General features: G+C 51.0%; 2 protein-coding genes across 3 annotated transcripts; both read left to right on the top strand.

Annotated features, from left to right (window-relative positions):
• Nucleotides 1-2,324: 2,324 nt before the first annotated feature.
• LOC139000357 (sialic acid-binding Ig-like lectin 5) lies at nucleotides 2,325-9,433 on the top strand. Of its 2 annotated transcripts, XR_011469563.1 has the most exons (10): nucleotides 2,325-2,396; nucleotides 2,475-2,861; nucleotides 3,089-3,364; nucleotides 3,605-3,652; nucleotides 3,878-4,132; nucleotides 4,265-4,549; nucleotides 4,763-4,862; nucleotides 5,913-5,994; nucleotides 6,510-7,017; nucleotides 8,263-9,433. XR_011469563.1 is itself a non-coding variant. In XM_070402589.1 (9 exons), exons 1-9 carry the CDS (start codon nucleotides 2,357-2,359, stop codon nucleotides 6,699-6,701), a joined length of 1,665 nt encoding a protein of 554 aa, XP_070258690.1. In that variant the 5' UTR covers nucleotides 2,325-2,356; the 3' UTR covers nucleotides 6,702-9,433. The 2 variants fall into 2 exon arrangements, 1 of the variants encoding a protein (XP_070258690.1); XM_070402589.1 differs by having other exon boundaries at nucleotides 6,510-9,433.
• Nucleotides 9,434-12,229: 2,796 nt separating this feature from the next.
• Nucleotides 12,230-17,326, top strand: LOC139000360 (sialic acid-binding Ig-like lectin 5). Its single transcript, XM_070402591.1, has 6 exons — nucleotides 12,230-12,292; nucleotides 12,620-12,759; nucleotides 14,118-14,217; nucleotides 15,342-15,423; nucleotides 16,133-16,345; nucleotides 16,560-17,326. Exons 2-5 carry the CDS (start codon nucleotides 12,738-12,740, stop codon nucleotides 16,325-16,327), a joined length of 399 nt encoding a protein of 132 aa, XP_070258692.1. The 5' UTR covers nucleotides 12,230-12,292; nucleotides 12,620-12,737; the 3' UTR covers nucleotides 16,328-16,345; nucleotides 16,560-17,326.
• The last annotated feature ends 3,475 nt before the right edge of the window (nucleotides 17,327-20,801 follow it).

The following is a 20,801-nucleotide window of genomic DNA, read 5'->3' on the forward strand; positions in this document are numbered from 1 at the left end:
TAACACTACTGAACTGTAAACTCAAGAATAGTTAAGATGGCCAATTTTATGGTATATATGTATATTTATATGTGTATATGTATATATGTACATATCTATCTATCTCCAATATTATAAACTTCATCAATAAACAAACAAAAAACCTTGCCATTTCTCTTTACCTGAGAACTCAATTTAGTACTTATATAGGAAAAGTCTACGGGAATCAAGTCTGCTTGCTTATTTTATACTGAACTATGATTTAATTGAATCTATTTAAATCATCACCTGAGACTTTCAGTCAACATGGTGGCATAGGTAAACACGCCTCCTCCCACAACAACAGAGAAATTACAACTAAAATACAGAACAATCATCATCCAGAACCACCTGAAATCTAGCTGAAAGGAATTCCTACAACTAGGGGATTGAAGAAGATGCACATTGAGACTGGTAGGAAGGGAAGTGATGCAGGGAAGACTCTCAGGGTCAGCTGATCTCACACCCACACGTGTTGGTTGAAAATCAGGAGGGATATCTTGACTGTGGAGGTTTCTCTGAGGAGCAAGGGTTTCAAGTATGCACAACTTCTGGCTCAGAAAACCAGCGGGGATTGTGGCTGAGTGACACAAAGGCTGCTGGAGCCCCAGGCAGCTCCTTTTAAAGGGCCTGAGCACGGTCTTACTCAGACTCACTCTCTCTGAGCCCTAGCACTTGGGCCGCAACTTAAAAGAAACCTGGGACATTTAGGGAGGAACCAACTTATCTGGAATCTAGGATAGAGCGGGAGGAGCAGCTTGCTCCCAGACGGAAGTGCTGATAGAGGCCATTGTTCCAATCCTGAGCCCTGAGAGAGAGAGAGAGAGAGAGAGAGAGAGAGATAATACGTGGGAGAGTTACATCAATTGGTTGCCTCCTACATGCCCATACAGGGGATGGGACCTACAACCTAGGTATGTGCCGTGACCCTAGGAATTTAACCTACAACTTTGTGGTGTAAGGCATGACGCTCCAGCCAACTGAGTCACTTGGCCAGGCTCCACAGCAGAGGTTCTCTAACTTTTTAAACAGGGGGCCAGTTCACTGTCCCTCAGACATTCCACACATGTGCACTGTGGGCCCGGGACGAGTCGGATTGCCTCTTTATAGGAGACTAATTCTGTCACATAGAAATAAATGTTAACATTATATTAAGTATTAACTACTAGAATATTATATTTACACCAGAGGCCCAGCGCATGAAATTCATGCACTTGTAGGGTCCTTAGGCCTGGCCAGTGGTCAGGGCCGATTAGGGCCTTCTGGCTGCTAGCCGGGGCCTTCCTGCGTTTCACGTCACTCCTGGTGGTCAGTGCACATCATTTCGAGCGATCAAACTCCCAAGGGGAAACTTTACATATTAGCCTTTTATATCTATAGATAATACAGAAAATAGAGAGAGAATTCAGTGTTCCCTTCAGCATGGCTGATTGACATTTCTTTTTCTCCTGTACAGTTAAAGAAATATTTCTTTCAATCACACAATTTGTTACTGGGAATGTCTGAAGTTCACATCGCTGTCATATTTGGGAAAACATTGATCAAGTTTCTTCCTTTCATAAAAGAGCAGTAGGATTGCAGGTTGTGTCCACACATCACTCGAGCCCCTGCTGGGCTTTGAAAAAGGATGTGCACGTGAGGGGCCTGAAGGTGGAGCTTCCTGAGCTGTAGGTGGTGAATTTGCTGCTGTGCTGAGGCTCCGCCTCTGGGTCCCTCCAAATAGGGTCAGATCTCCCTTCACACATCGCCTTCTGATGGGGCCTGTGTGTCGTCACTGTCACAGGTCCCTCAGACCCTGGGAGGCCCACATGTGTGCTTCCCATGTCTCCACAAATCTCAGAGCAAAGGGCTTGAATGCTCAAGTTTTCGTTGGGGTTTGGAGTTGAGTCTAAATTCCTTTTTCTCTTGCCAGCACTTGAGTTGTCTAAAGAAAATGTAAAGTTATCCTTTGCCAGACCCATCAGTGGTTTCAGTTCAAGGGTCGATCTCCCCAGAGTCCAGCTCTGACCCCAGTGGCCCCCTGGGTGACCTCCCTCTCCACTTACACATCATCTGCAAGGTGATCACTTTCAGATTCACATCTGGACACGCCTCTCAACCTCTGGGGGCCTCATCATATCCACCAGCGGGGTTGCGTGGGAGGGGGGAGGGAGATAGAATGATTTCTCAGCCACCATCAACCACCCTCACGTCCTGTGGAGGCCAAGTTCCCCTTCCAGCCTGGCCACAGCCTCTCCCCCAGAGTTTCCTGTTGCAGTGTCCTAGGCCCCACCCCAGAGCTGGGCACTTCCCTCCCTGACCAGGGACCAGGACCCACTCTGCCCTGCCAGAGGCAGACATGGTGCCCCTGCTGCTGCTGCTGCCCCTGCTGTGGGGGGGTGAGTGGGCTGAGGGAGGGGGGCTGGGCAGGTGGGGGATCAGCAGGGGCTGCCGCTGAGCCTCTGTCCCCCTCCCAGGGTCCCTGCAGCAGCAGCCAGGCTACAAGTATGAGCTCCAAGTGCAGGATTCGGTGACAGTGTTTGAGGGTCTGTGTGTCCATGTGCCCTGCTCCTTCTCCTACCCATGGAGTTCGCAGTCTTCCTCTAGCAACCTCTACACCTACTGGTACCGGGACAGGAACAAGACAGCCTATGATGCTCCTGTGGCCTCGAGCAACTGGAATAAACCAGTGAAGAGAGAGACCCAAGGCCGCTTCCTCCTCGCCAGCCCCTGGACCAACAACTGTTCCCTGAGCATCAGAGACGCCAAGAGGAGTGACACAGGACGCTACTTCTTCCGAGTGGAGAGAGGAGATTCTGTGAAATATAGTTACCGAGAGAAGATGCTGGATTTGCAGGTGACAGGTAAGGCAGGGGCCCAGAAGAGGACCCAGGAACAAGGGACCCCCTCTTAGAGCAGGTACAGGACTCGGGACACTCCCTGATCCAGGCCTTGGGCCTTGGGTGTTGGGAAGAACACAGGGCCTGGGGAGCTCTGGGGCCCTGAGGCACGAGTCCCACTCAGGATCACACTTTGTGTCCCCACTCCCTGAGGCCCTGGCACCTCCCTCTCTCCTCTTCCTCCCTGACAGACAAACCCCACATCCAGATTCTGGAGCCACTGGTGTCCGGCCGCCCCTCACAGCTGGCCTGCATCCTGCCAGGGTCCTGTGAAGGGGAACAGCGTTTCACCTTCTCCTGGGAGGGAACCGCTGTGGGCTCGCTGAACCCCCAGACCCTCCGCTCCTCCTCCTCGGTGCTCACCTTCACCCCGAGGCCCTGGGACCATGGCACCAGCCTCACCTGTCAGGTGAAACGGGAAAGGCATTGGATGACCACACAGACAACCATCTGGCTCAATGTCTCCTGTGAGTGTTGGAGGGGTGGCTGTGTCCATGGGGGCAGTGGGAGCGACGTGTGTGTGTGTGTGTGTGTGTGTGTGTGTGTGTGTGTAGGAGGCTGAGCTAACTTGAGAACACTCACCCATGGATGTGCGTGTAGGTGGGGAGGGGCCAAAATGAGAGAACCCCACCTTCCTGGTTCCCACCGCTCCTCGTTGGGGTTGGGGTGACCTCCATCTGAAGTGGGGCCCTGTCTTTCTCTCCCAGATGTCCCAGGGAACCTCACCATAGGCGTCTCCTTCAGAAATGACACAGGTAGGAAAGAACCCCTCCTCTCTGGGCTGGGACCTTCCCTGGGGGCAGAGGGGGGATCAGAGTTTGAATGGGATCAGACATGGGAAGGGCAAGGATAAAAGTCATCACCCGAGTCCCTCATCTCTGGTGGGTGGGTGCCTACATCTGTGTTACACACATCTCTTTCTCTCTCTCTCTCTCTCTCTCTCTCTCTCTCTCTCTCTCTCTCCATTTCTCTACTCAAAGCATTCAAGAATCTACAAACCACATCCCTAACCATCCTGGAAGGTGAGGATTTGAGGCTGCGCTGTGAGGCTGACAGCAACCCCCCTGCCAAGCTGAGCTGGTTCCGGGGGTCCCCAGGCCTGAACGCCACCCCCCTCTCCAGCACCGCGATCCTGGAGCTGCCTCGCGTGGGGCCTGCACAGGAAGGAGAGTTCACCTGCCAAGCTCGGCACCCGCTGCGCTCCCACAGTCTCTCTCTCAACCTCTCCGTGGTCTGTGAGTGGGGAGTGGACTGAGACCGGAGTGGGGGTGGGGTGGGAGCAGGGGGTGGGGCGCACCTGGAAGTAGGTCACCTGGGTTCCTGGAGATGTTAGAAGCACCGTTGACCCTTCCCCTCGCCCCCCACAGACCCCCCGCAGCTGCTGGGACCCTCCTGCTCCTGGGAGGACCAGGGTCTGCACTGCAGCTGCTCCTCCAGGGCCCAGCCGGCCCCCTCCCTGCGCTGGCGGCTGGGGGCGGGGCTGCTGGAGGGGAACCATGGCAACGCGTCCCACGTGGTCACCTCCAGCTCAGAGGGGCCCTGGACCAACAGCTCCCTGAGCCTCCGCGAGGGGCTCAGTGAGGGACTCAGACTCAGCTGCGAGGCCCGGAATGTGCACGGGGCCCAGAGCGTCTCTGTCCTGCTGCTGCCAGGTCAGGGCCTGCTGGGGGCAGAGGCCATGGAGGAAGGAGTGGGTCAGAGAGAAGGCGGGGCTGGGGGAGAGGGCTGTGGCCTGGACAGGGGGGATTGCTAGGACAGGACCTGCATCTCCTACCTGAACTGAACCGACAGCGGGTTCCACAAGGAGGTGGGAAGAGGAGAGACTGAGGCCTGCCAGTGGGTGTCTCACCCCCTCTCCTCTGCAGGGAAGGCCGTGCCCCAGGCGGGAGTGGTTCCTGCGGCTCTCGGAGGTGCTGGAGCCATGGCCCTGCTGTCCCTGTGTTTGTGTCTCCTCTCCTTTTGCATGTGAGCCTCTGGGGCAGGGAGGTGCAGGACTGAGCACATCCAGAGGGGACTGTTTTGGGAGGGCCGAGGGGGTAGCAGCTTTATGGAGGTAAAATTCCCATATATTTAAAGTGTACAATTCAGTGGCTTTTCGTTCAGTCACACAGCTGTGCACCCATCACCACAGTCACGTTTCATTTGCTTGAAGTAAAAACACACACAACAACAACAAGCAAAAGACACCCACATCCCCTGTTAGTTGTTTCCATCCTCTCCCAGCCCTAGGCAGCCACTAACTGCTTCCCGTCCATTCTGGACGATTCATATAAATGGAATCACACAGCACATGGTCCCTTGTGATTGATTTCCTTCACTTATCACGATATTTTCTTTCATTATTATAATAATTATTTTGTTGTTAATCCTCATCCAAGAATATTTTCCCATTCATTTTTAGAGAGAGTGGATGGGAGGGAGGGAGAGAGAGAGAGACGGGCACAGGGAGAGAGAGGGACAGAGAGAGAGAGAGAAACATCGATGTCAGAGAGACACATTTAGAGATTCCCTCCCCACCAGCCCAGACCAGAGATGGGGGTCAAACCTGCAAAAAGGATCCAACTTGGTCCTGGACCAAGAATTAAACCTGTGAACTTCAGTGTGCAGGCCGACGCTCTAACCACTGAGTTACTGGCCAGGGCCATGACATTTTCAAAGTTTATGTGTCAGCGCTGTACTGCTTTTTATTTACAAATATATTCCATGGTATGGAAGGTGCACATTTGATTTGTCCGTTCCTTCATTGATGGGCATTGGGTTCCTTGGACTTTTTGGCTGCCATGAATTACACTGATGATGGCTCATGTACAAGTGTCTGCGTGTGAGAGGGGCCTCGGTGATGAACATTCAGTCCTGGCCAAACCCCTGGGCATCCAGGGGGACGGGGTCCTCACCTGCATGTCAGGAGTGTCCGAGTCTGGCCTCAGGGTCTGGATGCCTCCGTTGTCCATCAGGGAGTGGGGGCAGCTGCCCTCCTGTGTCTGAGCCATTCTGGCTGCTGACTTCTTCCCTTAGAGTGAAAGCCCGCAGGAGGCAAGCAGCCGGGAGACCAAAGGTCACAAATGATGAAGAGCCTGTCATGGGCACAGTCACCAGGGTAAGTGACGGGGATGTCTTCTCATGCTGTGTAGGGGGGCTGGGCATGTCCATTAAGGAGTCCACACTGAGCTCCTCAGCAGTTCCCCAAACCCACACCTCTGTGGTCAGATGGACGGACAGCTGGGAGTTGACTTCTCCCCTGCATTTCCTGGAACCTCCTGCCCCAGCCACACTGACCACTGAGCCCACCTCCCCAAAGGCCGGGGAACCATCTCCCCAAAATGACTACTTTCTACCCATTGTGGGCATGTTGCTTCACCTCTCCTCACCTCAGATTCCCCATCTGTAAATGGGGATAATGAGTGCCATTCATGCTGGGTTTCTGTGAGGATGAAACGTGATTAGTAGGCCCTCAGTATAATATTACAGAATGTTAAATGCATGCGGGAACAGTTGAGTTCGTAAGATGTGTGTGTGGAATGAGGAAGAACGACAACTTCCATCAGCCCAACTTCCCCTTGGGACCAGGTCTGCCTTATTCCTCTCTGACTCCCTTCTCGCCCCTCCACTCAGGGTTCCCAGGAAAAGCTAGGGCCAGACAGGCCTCCAGACCAAGTGCCCCCCGCCAAGGATGCCCCTCCCTCCGGGGAGCAACAAGAGCTCTACGCCAACCTCAGCTTTTATGAGATGAAGACACGGGAGCCGCAGAACCCGGAGGCCACCAGCAGCCCCGAGTACTCAGAGATCAAGCGTGTAGGCAAATGAGGACTCGCTCAGAGCAGTTTAATGGACTTTTCAGGAGCAACCATGGAAAGCAGAAGAAAGCAGATATGATCTTTAAATGTCACTTTATAATTTATACTCAGCAGAGAGAATTCAAAAATGAGGAAGTAATACAGATGTTTTGGTACAAATAAATGGGTAAATTATTGCCTGTAGAATAAAAATATAGATTTACCTTCTCGACAGTAATAACGGCTAAGCCCAAAGTAGCTGTGGTGGGGAATATATAATATGTACATTTCCTAATATGTACATATTACCTAGGAGGAGAGAGAAGTGTTCATTTACTAAAACTTTGGTAAGTTAATTATGATGCTGAAATTTTTATGGTAGTGATTGTACATAATAAAATAAGAATGTATAAGTTACAAACTGGAAGTAGTTTTAAATATATATAATTTATGTCAGAGAGGAAGGGAGAGGGAGAGAGAGAGACAGAAACATCAACTATGAGAGAGAATGATCATGGCACAATCTGTCTTGCCCTGAAATAGTGAGGGGAGGTGTGGCTAGGGTTGAGTAAATGATGAAGAGACATTAGTCCTGGCAGAATTGGGGCCATCCAGGTCCCCAAAGCTCCTCACTATCCTCACAACAGCCCCGAGGTCACCTCAGAGTAATGGTGTTCTGTCCCATTATACAGCTGAAGAAACTGAGGCTCCACAGAATGTCCTGGTTCACTCTGAAGGCAGTGTCAAATCTGCTTTGCTTACTTTTTAAAGTTGATTTTTAGTGAGAGAGAGAGAGCGAGAGGGGAGTGAGAAAAAGAGAAACATCAATGTGAGAGAGAAACATCAATTGGCTGCCTCCTGCATCCACCCTGACTGGGAGTTCCGCAATCTGGGTAAGTGCCCTGACAGAGAATGGAACCCACAACCTTTTTGTGTAGATGAAGAGTCATTGTTAAATAGCTAAAGGGTTTCAGTTTTGAGGATGAACATGTCCTGGAGAATGTTTGCACAACAATGTCAATATTCTTAACACTGCTGAACTGTAAACTTAAGAATAGTTAAGGTGGCAATTTTTTTTAGATATATCTTCATTGATTTCAGAGAGTAAGGGAGAGTGAAAGAGAGACAGAAACCTAAATGATGAGAGAGAATGAGAGAATCATTGATCGTCTGCCTCCTGCACGTCCCCCAATGGGGATCAAGCCCGCAACCCAGGCATGTACCCCCAACCAGAATCGAACCCGGGACCCCCGAGTCCACAGGCCAATGCTCTATCCACTGAGCCAAACCAGCTAGGGCAAGATGGAAAATTTTATATATATATATAGTGGCCAGATTATTATGACCACCTGACGTTTGTAGGCAATTTAGGTATAATTTCGCTCTGAAGTTGCTAGAGGGCCAGACCATTATAAATAGGAAAGCAGGTTGTCTACCACGACAATAGAAGTGATTTTTTTCTGAAGATATGGGTAAACAATGCGATTTAACAGCCTTTGAAGGTGGGATATATATTATTATGAGTGGCCAGATTTGTTCGAACACCATTGCTGTATGCAGTTACCAAGATAAAATATCTCCAATTTGCACAGGAACACAAGGATTGGATAGTCCAGCATTGGAAAAAAGTCATGTGGTCCAATGAATCACGTTTCCAGTTGCATCATGCAGATGGCACAGTGAGAATTTGGTGGAAACGGCATGAAATCATGCACCCCACATGCATGAGTACAACCCTTCAAGTTGGTGGGGGCAGTGTTATGGTTTGGGGCATGTTTTCCTGGCATGATTTGGGCCCTTGAATTCGTGTGGAACAACGTCTGAATAGCACAACATACCTAAGTATCGCTGCTGATCAGGTTCATCCTATCATGTTGATGGCATATCCCAATGGAGATGACTTCTTACAACAAGACAATGCGCCATGCCCCGGTGCTCATTATGTGCAGGAGTGATTTCAAGAATATGAGGAAGACTTTACCTTGCTAAGGTGGCCTCCACAATCACCAGATCTCAATCCAATGGAGCATTTGTGGGACGAAGTTAAAAGAGCCATCAGGCAGCTGATTCCACAACCATCAAATCTCACAGAACTGGACAGTGCTATTCATCAGGCACGGTGTCAGATGCCTTGCATCACCTTTCAACATCTCGTGGAGTCAATGCCAAGAGGAATCGCCGCGGTATTGAAGGCAAAAGGTGGCCCAACGAAGTACTGATGGGGTGGTCATAATAATCTGGCCGGTCATAAGAATCTGGACACTCAGTGTATATGCTCTCTGAAAGAGACCCACCCAGGCAGCTCCTCATAAAGGGCCTGAGCACAGTCTTACTCAGACTAACTCCCTCTGAGCTCTAGCACTTGGGCTGCAGCTTAAAAGGAACCTGGGACATTTAGGGAGGAACCAACTTATCTGGAATCTAGGAGAGAGCTGGAGGGGCAGCTTTCTCCCAGACGGAAGTGCTCATAGAGGCCATTGTTCCATTGCTGAGCCCTGAGAGAGAGACAGATATGTGAGAGAGTTGCATCAATCAGTTGCCTCCTACATGCCCATTAAGGGGATGGGACCTGCAACCTAGGTATGTGCCGTGACCAGGAATTTAACCTACAACTTTCTGGTGTAAGGCATGATGCTCCAGCCAACTGAGCCACCTGGCCAGGCTCCACAGTTTTTAACTGATACCCTTTGATTGCCTCTTTATAGGAGATTAAATCTGTCACATAGTAATAAATGTTAATATTATATTATGTATTAAATACTAGAATATTATATTTATACCAGAGGCCCAGTGCATGAAATTGGTGCATGTGTAGGGTCCTTAGGCTTGGCCAGTGGTCAGGGCTGATCGAGGCCTTCCAGCTGCCAGCTGGGGCCTTCCTGCATTTCATGTCACCACACAACATTTGGAGCAATCAAACTCCCAGTCTCCCCATCAAACTCCTGAGGGGACACTTTGTATATTTGCCTTTTATATATATAGACTAGAGGCCAGGTGCACAAAAATTTGTGCACTCGGGGGAGGGAGGGGGGTCCCTCAGCCCGGCCTGTGCCCTCTCGCAGTCTGGGACCCCTCAGGAGATAACGACCTGCTGGCTTAGGCCTGCTCCCAGGTGGCAGAGGGCAGGCCCAATCCCTAGGTGCAGCCCCTGATCGGGCTCAGAGCAGGGCCAATTGGGGAGTTGGGGCGCCGCCCCCTGTCATGCACAGAGCAGGGCGGATCAGGAGGTTGGGATGCCACCCTCAGTCACGCTCAGGGTAGGGTCGATTGGGGGGTTGGGGCACCGCCCCCTGTCACACTTAAGGCAGGGTCGATGGGGAGGTTGCGGGGCCACCCCCTGTCACCCACAGAGCAGGGCCAATCAGGGGGTTGGGGCGCTGCCCCCTGTCACTCACAGAGCAGGGCTAATCAGGGGGTTGGGGCGCTGCCCCCTGTCACTCACAGAGCAGGGCCGATCAGGGGGTTGGGGCGCTGCCCCCTGTCACTCACAGAGCAGGGCCGATCAGGGGGTTGGGGCGCTGTCCCCTGTCACTCACAGAGCAGGGCCGATCAGGGGGTTGGGGAGCTCCCCCCTCTCACGCACAGAGTAGGGCCGATAGGGGAGTTGGGCCGCTGCACCCTGTCACACTCAGGGCAGGGCCAATGGGGAGGTTATGGCTCTACCCTGTCACACACAGAGCAAGGCCCGTGGAGGGGGGTTGGGGCGCCACCCTCTATGACACAGAGACCAGGGCTGATCAGGGGGTTGGGGCGCCGCCACTGCCACACTTAGGGCAGGGCCGATGGAGAGGTTATGGCTCTACCCTGTCACACACAGAGCAGGGCCCGTCAGGGGCGGGGTTGGGGCGCCGCACCCTGTCAAACACAGAGCCGCAGGGCAATCAGGGGATTGGGGAGCTCCCCCCTATCAGGCACAGAGCAGGGCTGATCAGGGGGTTGGGGCGCCTTCCCCTGTCATGAACAGAGCAGGGCAGATAGGGGGGTTGTGGCCCCGCCCCCTGTCACACACAGAGCCGCAGGGCGATCAGGGGGTTTGGTCGCTGCCCCCTGTCACGTTGATCCGGGTGACGGGAGGCATATTACCCTTTTACTATATAGAATAGAGGCCTGGTGCACGTTTGGGGGCTGGCTGGTTTTCCCTGAAGGGTGTCCTGGATCAGGGTGGGGGTTCCCACTGGGGTGCCTGGCCAGTCTGGCTAAGGGGCTGAGGGCCGTTTTCAGGCTGGGGGGTGACTGAAGCTCCCAACCGCTCCTTTTTTTCTTTTTTATTCTGGGCCAGCTTTAGCTCTGAGGCCTCGCTGCTGAAAGCAGGTTTCTGGCCTTTACCTTCTGTATTTGATACAATGTTGTGGTTCGGCTGGCTGAAGCCCGGCTGACTGAAAGCCGGTTTCTAGGGTTTTGTTTAGCTTCTATATTTGCAACATAGTTGCTTAGAGTTGCAGCTGAGAGGCTAGCAAGTCAGGCGGGGAACGTTGGAGTCAACTGTCACTGGAGCAAGCAAGCCTCCCTGTTTGCTTCAGTGCATGGCTGCCAGCCGCCATCTTGGCTGACAGTTAATTTGCATAAGGATATGCTGATTAGCCAATGGGAAGGGTAGCGGTCGTATGCTAATTACCATGTTTCTCTTTTATATCTATAGATAATATAGATAACAGAGAGAGAATTCAGTGTTCCCTTCAGCATGGATGTTTGACATTTCTTTTTCTCCTGTACAATTAAAGAAACGTTTCTTTCAATCACACAATTTGTTACTGAGAATGTCTGAAGTTTCACATCACTGTCATATTTGGGAAAACATTGATCAAGTTTCTTTCTTTCATAAAAGAGCAGTAAGATTGCAGGTTATGTCCACACATCACTCGAGCACTTGCTGGGCTTCGAAAATGGATGGAGCTCGTGAGGGGCCTGAAGGTGGAGCTTCCTGAGCTGTAGGTGGCGAATTTGCTGCTGTGCTGAGGCCCCGCCTTTGGGTCCCTCCTAATGGGGTGAGATCTCCCTTCACACATTTCCTTCTGATGGGGCCTGTGTGCTGTCACTGTCCCAGGTCCCTCAGACCCCGAAAGACCCACCGTGTGCTTCCCATGTCCCCACAAAGCTCTCAGAGCAAAGGGCTTGAATGCTCAACTTTTTGCTGGGGTTCCACCCCCCAACTGGAGTTGAGTCTGAATTCCTTTTCCTCTTGCCACACTTGATTTGTCTAAAGAAAATGTAAAGTTATCCTTTGCCAGACCCATCAGTGGTTTCAGCTCAAGGGTGGGTCTCCCCCAAGTCCAGCTCTGACGCCAGTGTCCCCCTGGGTGACCTCCCTCTCCACTTACACATCATCTGCAGGGTGATTACTTTCAGATTCACTCAACCTCTGGGGGCCTCAGCATATCCACCGGCAGAGTTGGGTGGGGGAGGGACAGGATGATTTCTCAGACACCACCACCCCCACGTCCTGTGGAGGCCAAGTTCCCCTCCAGCCTGACCACACTCTCTCCCCCAGGGCTTCCTGTTGGGGTGTCCTAGGCCCCACCCCAGAGCTGGGCACTTCCCTCCCTGAACCAGGGACCTGGACCCACTCTGCCTTCCCAGAGGCAGACATGGTGCCCCTGCTGCTGCTGCCCCTGCTGTGGGGGGGTGAGTGGGCTGAGGGAGGGGGGCTGGGCAGGTGGGGGATCAGCAGGAGCTGCCGCTGAGCCTCTGTCCCCCTCCCCCAGAGTCCCTGCAGCAGCAACCAGGCTACCAGTATGAGCTCTGAGTGCATGAATCGGTGACAGTGTTTGAGGGTCTGTGTGTCCACGTGCCCTGCTCCTTCTCCTACCCTTGGAATTCGTGGTCTTCCTCTAGTGAACTCTACACCTACTGGTACCGGGTTGGGGACAAGACAGCCAATGCTGCTCCTGTGGCCTCAAACAACCCACATAAACCGGTGAAGAGTGAAACAGAAAACCATTTATCTTCAAGGACCCCCAAGACCAACAACTGTTCCCTGAGCATCAGAGACGCCAGGAGGAGTGACACAGGACGCTACTTCTTCATAGTGGAGAGAGGAACTTCTGTGAAACATAGTTACCGAGAGAAGATGTTGAATTTTCAGGTGACAGGTAAGGCAGGGACCCAGGAGTGGACCCAGGGACATGGGACCCGTCTTAGAGCAGGAACAGGACACTGGACACTTCCTGATCCAGACCATGGGCACTGGGTGTTGGGAAGAACACAGGGCCTGGGGAGTTCTGGTGCTCTGAGGCACGAGTCCCACTCAGGATCACACTTTGGGTCCCACTCCCTGAGGCCCAGGCATCTCCCCCTCTCCTCTTCCTCCCTGACAGACAAACCCCACATCCAGATTCTGGAGCCACTGGTGTCCGGCCGCCCCACACAGCTGGCCTGCAGCCTGCCAGGGGCCTGTGAAAGGGGACAGCGTTTCACCTTCTCCATGGGTTCTGTCTCAAAGATACAAACGCCCTGGTGGTTTGCCAAAGGAAGATTATAACATTTAGAATATTTCTAGATTTTTTTTTTCATGATCTTTCCATCTAGGCCTTACCTTATTATTATTGTAAATCAGAATGAACTTGCAAGAGGGATGGAATTGATTTGCAGACCTGCTCAGTCACGGTTAGAATTAGTGAGCTGGTGCCCTCTCTTAATCAGTAGCCCCGAAGAAGCCCTGCTACCCAGGGTTAAAATGGTAAGCCTCCAACTCAAGGAGATTACGGTATGGGTTGTGAGTTTAAGGTTTAAGACTGGTGAATGGCTTCTCAGTAGCATGATATTTGCTATCAAAATTGAAACAAAAATTCCAAGTGAATTTTCTTAAGTGATGCATAGACAATTCAGGAGTAAGTTACTAATGTTTTTTTCTTGAAGAAAGTGAGTGACCTAATTCTTATTAATATGCATTTACTAATTTCATAAATATTGGAGATATTTGTCTTTCAGTCATTTTAAATGATGTCGAAAAATTGTTCAGTGAGAATAAAAGCCATAAAAACAATTGGTAATGTGAAAATTAAGCACAGTTAATTAATGTGAAAGATTCAGCAGCCAGTAAGCTTATTTAGGTTTTCAAAGATATGCTATATCTACCACAGTAGAAGTGAAATGATTCCCAGCTCTATATTTTCTTAAAATAAAAAATTTAAAAATCTAAAAAATATAGATATATATATTTTTATTGATTTCAGAGAGAAAGGGAGAGGGAGAGAGAGAAACATCAATGATGAGAGAGAATCATTGATCAGCTGCCTCCTGCACGCCCCCTACTGGGGTCCGAGCCCGAAACCTGGGCATGTGCCCTTGACCAGGGATGGAACCGGGATCTCCTGGTTCATAGGTGGACACTCATCCACTGAGCTAAGTTGGGCTCTGGTTGGACAGAACCGACAGTGGATTCTGGGAGGAGGGGGAAGAGGAGAGACCGAGGCCCGGGCGTGGGTGTCTCACCCCCTCTTCTCTACAGGGAAGGCGGTGCCCCAGGCGGGAGTGTTTCCTGCGGCTCTCGGAGGTGCTGGTGCCATGGCCCTGCTGTCCCTGTGCGTGTGTCTCATCTTCTTTTGCATGTGAGCCTCTGTGGCAAGGAGCCGGGTCCTAGGGGTGTGAAAGAGGTCACAGAATTTCACCAACATAAAGCTTAGTACATCCAGGGGGGAGGCAGGGGCGGCGGGGGTAATAGCTTTACTGAGGTAAAACTCCGCTGTATTTATTCTTATTTTAAAATATATTTTATTGATTTTTTACAGAGAGGAAGGGAGAGGGATAGAGAGTTAGAAACATCGATGAGAGAGAAACATCTATCAGCTGACTCCTGCACACCCCCTACTGGGGATGTGCCCGCAACCAAGGTACATGCCCTTGACTGGAATCAAACTTGGGACCCTTGAGTCCACAGGCCGAGGCTCTATTCACTGAGCCAAACCAGTTAGGGTAAAACTCCGATGCATTTAAACGGTACAATTCAATGGCTTTTACTTCAGTCACACGGCTGTGCACCCATCACCACAGTCAAGTCTAAAACCTTCTTATTTGTCTGAGAGAGAGAGAGAGAGAGAGAGAGAGAGAGAGAGAGAGAGAGAGAAACTCCACATCCCTGTATTGTCATCCCGCCTCCATCCACCCCCAGCCCCAGGCAACCAGTATGTCCTGTTTCTCTAGATTTGCCCATTCTGACATTTCATAGAAATGCCATGATATAATACATGTTCACTGTGACTGACTTCTTGCATGTAGCCTGAGATTTTCAAGGTTCATGTGTCAGCAACTGCATTGCTTTTTATTTACAAATATATTCCATGGTCTGGATGGGGCTCATCTGATTGGTCCGTTCCTTCATTGACGGACATTGGGTTGCTTGGACGTTTTGGCTGCCATGAATTACTCTGATGATGGCTCGTGAAAGAACAGCAGGCTTGAGCAGGAAGGAGGATGGTCTTGGAGATGAAAGTCCACCATTCTCCTAGGCCGCAGCACCTGAATAAATCTCCTTCATTTTGCACCAAAAGAACAAGTCTCTGCGTGTGAGAGGGGCCTTACCCCTGGGCATCCAGGGGGACGGGGTCCTCACCTGCATGTCAGGAGGGTCTCCGAGTCTGGCCTCAGGGCCTGGATGCCGCCGTTGTCCATCAGGGAGTGGGGGCAGCTGCCCTCCTGTGCCTGAGCCATTCTGACTGCTGACTTCTTCCCTTAGAGTGAAAGCCCGCAGGAGGCAAGCAGCCGGGAGACCAAAGGTCAGGAATGATGAAGACCCTGTGATGGGCACAGTCACCTGGGTGAGTGACGGGGGTGTCTTCTCATGCCGTGTGGGGGGGGGGGGGGCGCGGGGGGCTGGGCACGTCCATTAAGGAGTCCACACTGAGCTCCCCTGTGGTCAGATGGACAGACAGCCGGAAGTTGACTTCCCTTTCATTTTCTGGATCCCATGGTCAGCCTCCTGACCCAGCCACACTGACCACTGAGCCCACCTCACCTCTCTGATAGGCACAGGCCGCCAGAACCATCTCCCCAAAACTATTACTTCCTTCCCATTGTGGGCATGTGACTTCACCTCCCTTTACCGCAGATTCTCTATCTGTAAATGGGGATAATGAGAGCATCATGCTTACTGAGTTTCTGAGGGAATGAAATATGATTAGTAGGCCCTTGATATGGTCTAGTCAACATCTGCAATAGTCTCAAAAAAATAATTAAAAAGAAAAGGACAGCAGGGTTGAGCAGGAAGGAGGATGGTCTTCGAGATGAAAGTCCACCATTCTCCTAGGCCTCAGCACCTGAATAAATCTCCTTCATTTTGCACCAAAAGAACAAAATCCCCAAAAACAAACAAAAATTTTTTAAATGAATGAGCGAATAGTCGAGTCCATGAGAAGTGTCTGTGCAATAAGAAGATGAAGGAGAAAAAACTGTCCCCTCAGCCCCACTTTTCTTTGGGACCATGTGTGCCTCATGCCTCTCGAACGCCCTTCTCTCCCCTTCACTCAGGACTCCCAGAAAAACCTCCAGCCGGACGCGCCCCCAGACCAAGCGTCACCTGCTGAGAAGGGCCCGCTGTCGGGGGAGCAGCAGGAGCTCTACTACGCCAACCTCACCTTCGAGGGGCTGAAGCCACGGGAGCCTCGGGACCAGGAGGCCACCAGCACCCACGAGTACGCAGTGGTCAAGCGCAGAGGCCAATGAGACCTCGCTCAGAGCTCGGTACTGGCCAGAGGCATCACAGCCCCTGGCGGGGTGGGGGGTGGGGGGGGCGGGAGAAGTCCGGGACTCATTGCTGAAGCATGAGGAGACCTTGCAGCCTGATTAACATTAACGGCTGGATGAGCAGCCCCAGGCAGAGCAGGAAGAAGACAGGTGCTGGGGTTTGAGAGACGGAATGGGCCTGCTCTCACGTCCACCTGCACCTGTGCTGCAGGTGAGCTGCTCAGTGACGCTGTGTCTCACCCTCCCGCGCCCTCCAGAACAGCACTTCCTGGTTCCTGGCACATGGTCTAAGGTCTGGGTTTTCTAATAAATCCCGTCTTCTCATCGTTCTCTGGGTGGCTGTCTCCCGGATTGCACCCTGTCTGATGCTCAATGACAAATTACACAGACCACAATGTAGACCCCGGGTAGGATTCTCCTCCTCTAGGCATCGTTACTGTGTCACTACAATCCCATCAAGGACTGAGGGAATTCAAAACCCAGTTTCTGGCCCTATTGCGTCTCATCTATTTTCAGTCCTAACCACAAGATGGCGATGTTTACGGGGCTTCTCCTCCTTGGCAAGACCTCGTTTCTGGCCCCATGAGATTCTTCCTCTTCTTCCTCTTCTTCTTCTTCCACATTTTTATTCATTTCAGAGAGGAAGGGGGAGGGAGAGAGAGATAGAAACATCGATGATGAGAGCGAATCATTGATTGGCTGCCTCCTGCACGCCCCCTACCGAGGACTGAGACTACAACCCGGGCATATGCCCTTGATGGGTATCAAACCCAGGACCCTTCAGTCTGCAACCCGACGCTCTATCCACTGAGCCACACCAGCCAGGGCCCCATGAGATTCTTGAATGTTCTACTTAGCTTCTCCGTGACTGCTCAGAGTCAGCAGTCCATTTGAAGAAAAAAGTGGCTCCAAATACTTGTCTCATCGCTGTTGACTTCCTGCTTCTTCCCTCTTCACTGTGCAATTTTTCTTTTTGTTGACTCCAAACATGAAAAAAAAATTTAATCCAGCGTTCCTAGTTTGTTTGTTTTTTATTTTCCTCCTTGGCCTGGCTTGCTCTGCTCTTAAGGACAACTGTCTCCATGCTGTGGTCCACTAAGGCCACAGGATCCTTTCCCCAATCTGAGTATTTAACCTTCATGTAGAATAAATTAAAACTTCGAATTTATTTGTGTGACCTACCAGCTCCAAATACAGTATCTCAACCCAACTTCTGATACTTCATTTCTTCATTTGAGCTGAAGAAGTGGACTCGGCACAGTGCCAGGCACAGAAAAGGCTCACAGATTATGTTTTCTGTTGTGACAGAACAAGGAAGGGTTTAAAAGTAAAATAATGGGGCAGAAGTAAGGGCAGGGCAGGAGTCTGACAGGTTTTCTGGAGGGGGTGAGTAGAGTCAGCCCTGAGGGGCAAGGGGCCCAGTGACCTCTCAGAAATGCATTGTGTCTCGGAAGCCGTCTCCTCTTCCCTAGGATGAGGGAGGTTCCAGGGGGAGACTGAGGAGGAGTTTGGCTGCACCTCTGTCCTGTAGGACAGAATGTCACCAGCCTCAATCCCAGGCCTTACCTCCATATGAGACAGAGCAAGACTCGGCCTCTAGAGGGCCATCCGTAGCCCTGGGGAGCTCCTCCCGAGAGGGTTGGAGCTGTCCGTGGTCCTGGAGCACACCTGGGCTCAGCTCTGCTAAGGACCCCAATTCACAAGCCCGAGGTCCCCAGCCTTAGGCCAGCAGGACATCTAAGTCCAAGGGGCTTTGGAAAGGCTGGGTTCCTCTTGGGAAGGAAAAGTCAGGAGAAGCGGTTGGAGTTGGCTGGGATCATATCTGTGCTTTTCCTCTCACCCCTCTGTTTGCCTTATTCTTTTGAACTTGTGCCAACAAAATGCTAAGATCCCACTTAGCATTTGTCACCGAAATGTCCCCAAAAGAGGAAGTTCCCCAATGAATTGCTACATATCTTAGGGGATCTACCAAGCTTGTCAGGCCACCACTAGGAACTAAAATCTCAGGGTGACGTACAGAGAGGGTAGTTTTGGGGGAAGCTTAGGCCAGTTAAAGAGAAGCAGGGGCCTGGGGAGGAAGCCGGGCATGAAGAGGAAGAATGGGCCCTGGCTGGTTTGGCTCAGTGGATAGAGCATCGCCCTGCAGACCGAAGGGTCCCAGGTTCGATTCTGGTCAAGGGCATGTACCTTGGTTGCGGGCACATCCCCAGTTGGGGATGTGCAGGAGGCAGCTGGTCGATGTTTCTCTCTCATCAATGTTTCTAATTCTCTATCCCTCTCCCTTCCTCTTTGTAAAAAATCAATAAAATGTATTTTTTTTAAAAGTAATGTCATTAAGGGAAAAAAAGTATCCTGGGGTGAGGATTAACAAGAAAAAAGTTATGTCACCATATGTTTGAGGGACTAGTGGTTGAGAAATGGGGAACTGGTTACAGATGAAAGGGAACTGATGCTTTTTTCTGTGCCGTTCCGGATTGCACTCACCCCATTTCCTTTTAGGAATTTTGATCAACTCAGCCATTTGCCTGGTCAGCAACTTTCAGAACTCAGACAAGCTCTGGGCCCTTGGGAGCGGACTGCTGCACGAGTCCACCAGGGGGCGCCGCGAGGACGCCGAGCCCTGGACTGCAGAATCCAGACAGGCCCAGGCAGGTGGGCGCTGTTGCCCCCACGTAAGGAAACAGTGGCTTCCTGCACCACAGCCTGAAGAAGGGGAACAGACTGTTCTGGAAGCCCCTAAGACGTACAAACATGTCAAACTCGCGGCTAGAAGAACTCAGTGAATTAAGAGAAACTATTATGCTCATGGTTTTCCACAGCAAAAGGATACAGATTAAATCTGCAAAGGGAAAAGGTGTACAGGGCACAGCCCAGGACAGAGCAGGTGCAAGCCTCCAGTTGTCACTCCCGATGGAGTCACGTGGGCAGTGCTGAAATTCTCCCAGTGCTGTGTCTGAGTTGCTCCCCTACCCCAAATTCACATGTTCAACCCCTACCCCCCAATGTGGCTATGTTTGGAGACAGGGCCATTAGAGATCATTAAGGTTACAGGAGGTCATAAGGGTGGGCCCCTGGTACACAAGATTAGTGCCCTTATTTATTTATTTAATCCTTACCCAAGGATATATTTTTTTCCCTATTGATTTTTAGAGAGAGTGGAAAGGAGGAAGGGAGAGGGAGAGAGAGAGAGAAACATCAATGGGAGAGGCACATGTGTCCTGATTGGGACTGGGGATAGAATCTGCAACCCAGGTATGTGCCCTTGACATAAAATCAAACCAGTGACCCTTTGGTGCTGAGGCCGATGCTTCAACCACTAAGTGACACTGGCCAGGGCAAGATTAGTTTCCTTATAAGAAGAGCCACCAGCCCTAGCAGGTTTGGCTCAGTGGATAGAGCATTGGCCTGCGGGCTTAAGGGTCCTGGGTTCAATTTCAGTGAAAGGCGCATTCCCAGGTTGTGGGCTCAATCCCCAGTAGGGAGCGTGCAGGAGACAGCCAATCAATGGCTCTCTCTCATCATTGATGTTTCTATCTCTCTCTTCCTCTTCTTTCCTCTCTGAAATCAATAAAAATATATTTGGGGGGGGGTTGTTCTTTTGCAACAACAAATCAATGTTTCTCTCTCTTCCTCAAATCAATAATTTAAAAAAAAAAAAGCTATGGCCAATGTGGCTCAGTTGATTGAGCATCATCCAGTGTAAGGTTTCCGGTTCAAATGCCGGTCAGGCACATGCATGGGTTCTGGGCTCCATCCCTAGTAGGGGTGTGTACGGGAGGCGACTGATCAATGTTTCTCTCTCACATTAATGTCTCTCTCTCTCTCCTCTCTAAACTAAATAAAATATTTAAATAGTAATTTTCTAAAAAGAGTGGGTTGAGCCCTGACCAGTTTGGCTCAGTGGATAGAGCGTTGGCCTGTGGACTGAAGGGTCCCAGGTTCGATTCCAGTCAAGGGCATGTACCTGGGTTGCGGGCACATCTCCAATAGGGGGTGTGCAGGAGGCGGCTGATCGATGTTTCTCTCTCATCGATGTTTCTAACTCTCTATCCCTCTCCCTTCCTCTCTGTAAAAAATCAATAAAAATATTAAAAATAATAATAATAAAAAATAAAAAGAGTGGGTTGAAGAATTTATAAATAAATAAGAGACACCAGCGTTCTCTCTGAGGAGCAAGAAGGTGGCTGTGTGCAAGCCAGGAAGTGGGCTCCCACCAGGTGGCCCCTTGATCCATGACCTTGGACTTCACAGCCTCCAGAACTGCGAGAAAATAAATTTCTGTTGTTTAACGCCCCCCTGCCCCAATCTGTGGTATTTTAGGGCAGCGCAAAGCCTCCGTGTGTGACAACATGTACCAGGATTGCTGCCTCCTGCATGCCCCCTAGTGGGGATCCAGCCCGCAACCTGGGAAGGGAACCGTGACCTCCTGGTTCATAGGTCGACACTCAACCAC

This window comes from Myotis yumanensis, unplaced genomic scaffold (assembly GCF_028538775.1).
Source record: "Myotis yumanensis isolate MYYU_CA2020_CCGP unplaced genomic scaffold, mMyoYum1.0.hap1 SCAF_23, whole genome shotgun sequence".
NCBI classification, from domain to species: domain Eukaryota; kingdom Metazoa; phylum Chordata; class Mammalia; order Chiroptera; family Vespertilionidae; genus Myotis; species Myotis yumanensis.

What these genes read in the sequence shown, in the direction of transcription:
- LOC139000360 (XM_070402591.1), top strand. Translation starts at nt 12,738, where the DNA reads ATGTTGAATTTTCAGGTGACAG. An exon ending in TGTCTCATCTTCTTTTGCAT is followed by an intron (nt 14,218 to 15,341) that starts GTGAGCCTCTGT and finishes TTCTTCCCTTAG; the next exon opens with AGTGAAAGCCCGCAGGAGGC. An exon ending in TGATGGGCACAGTCACCTGG is followed by an intron (nt 15,424 to 16,132) that starts GTGAGTGACGGG and finishes CCCTTCACTCAG; the next exon opens with GACTCCCAGAAAAACCTCCA.
- LOC139000357 (XM_070402589.1), top strand. Translation starts at nt 2,357, where the DNA reads ATGGTGCCCCTGCTGCTGCTGCTGCCCCTGCTGTGGGGGG. An exon ending in CTCCTTCAGAAATGACACAG is followed by an intron (nt 3,653 to 3,877) that starts GTAGGAAAGAAC and finishes CTCTACTCAAAG; the next exon opens with CATTCAAGAATCTACAAACC. An exon ending in TCTCAACCTCTCCGTGGTCT is followed by an intron (nt 4,133 to 4,264) that starts GTGAGTGGGGAG and finishes CGCCCCCCACAG; the next exon opens with ACCCCCCGCAGCTGCTGGGA.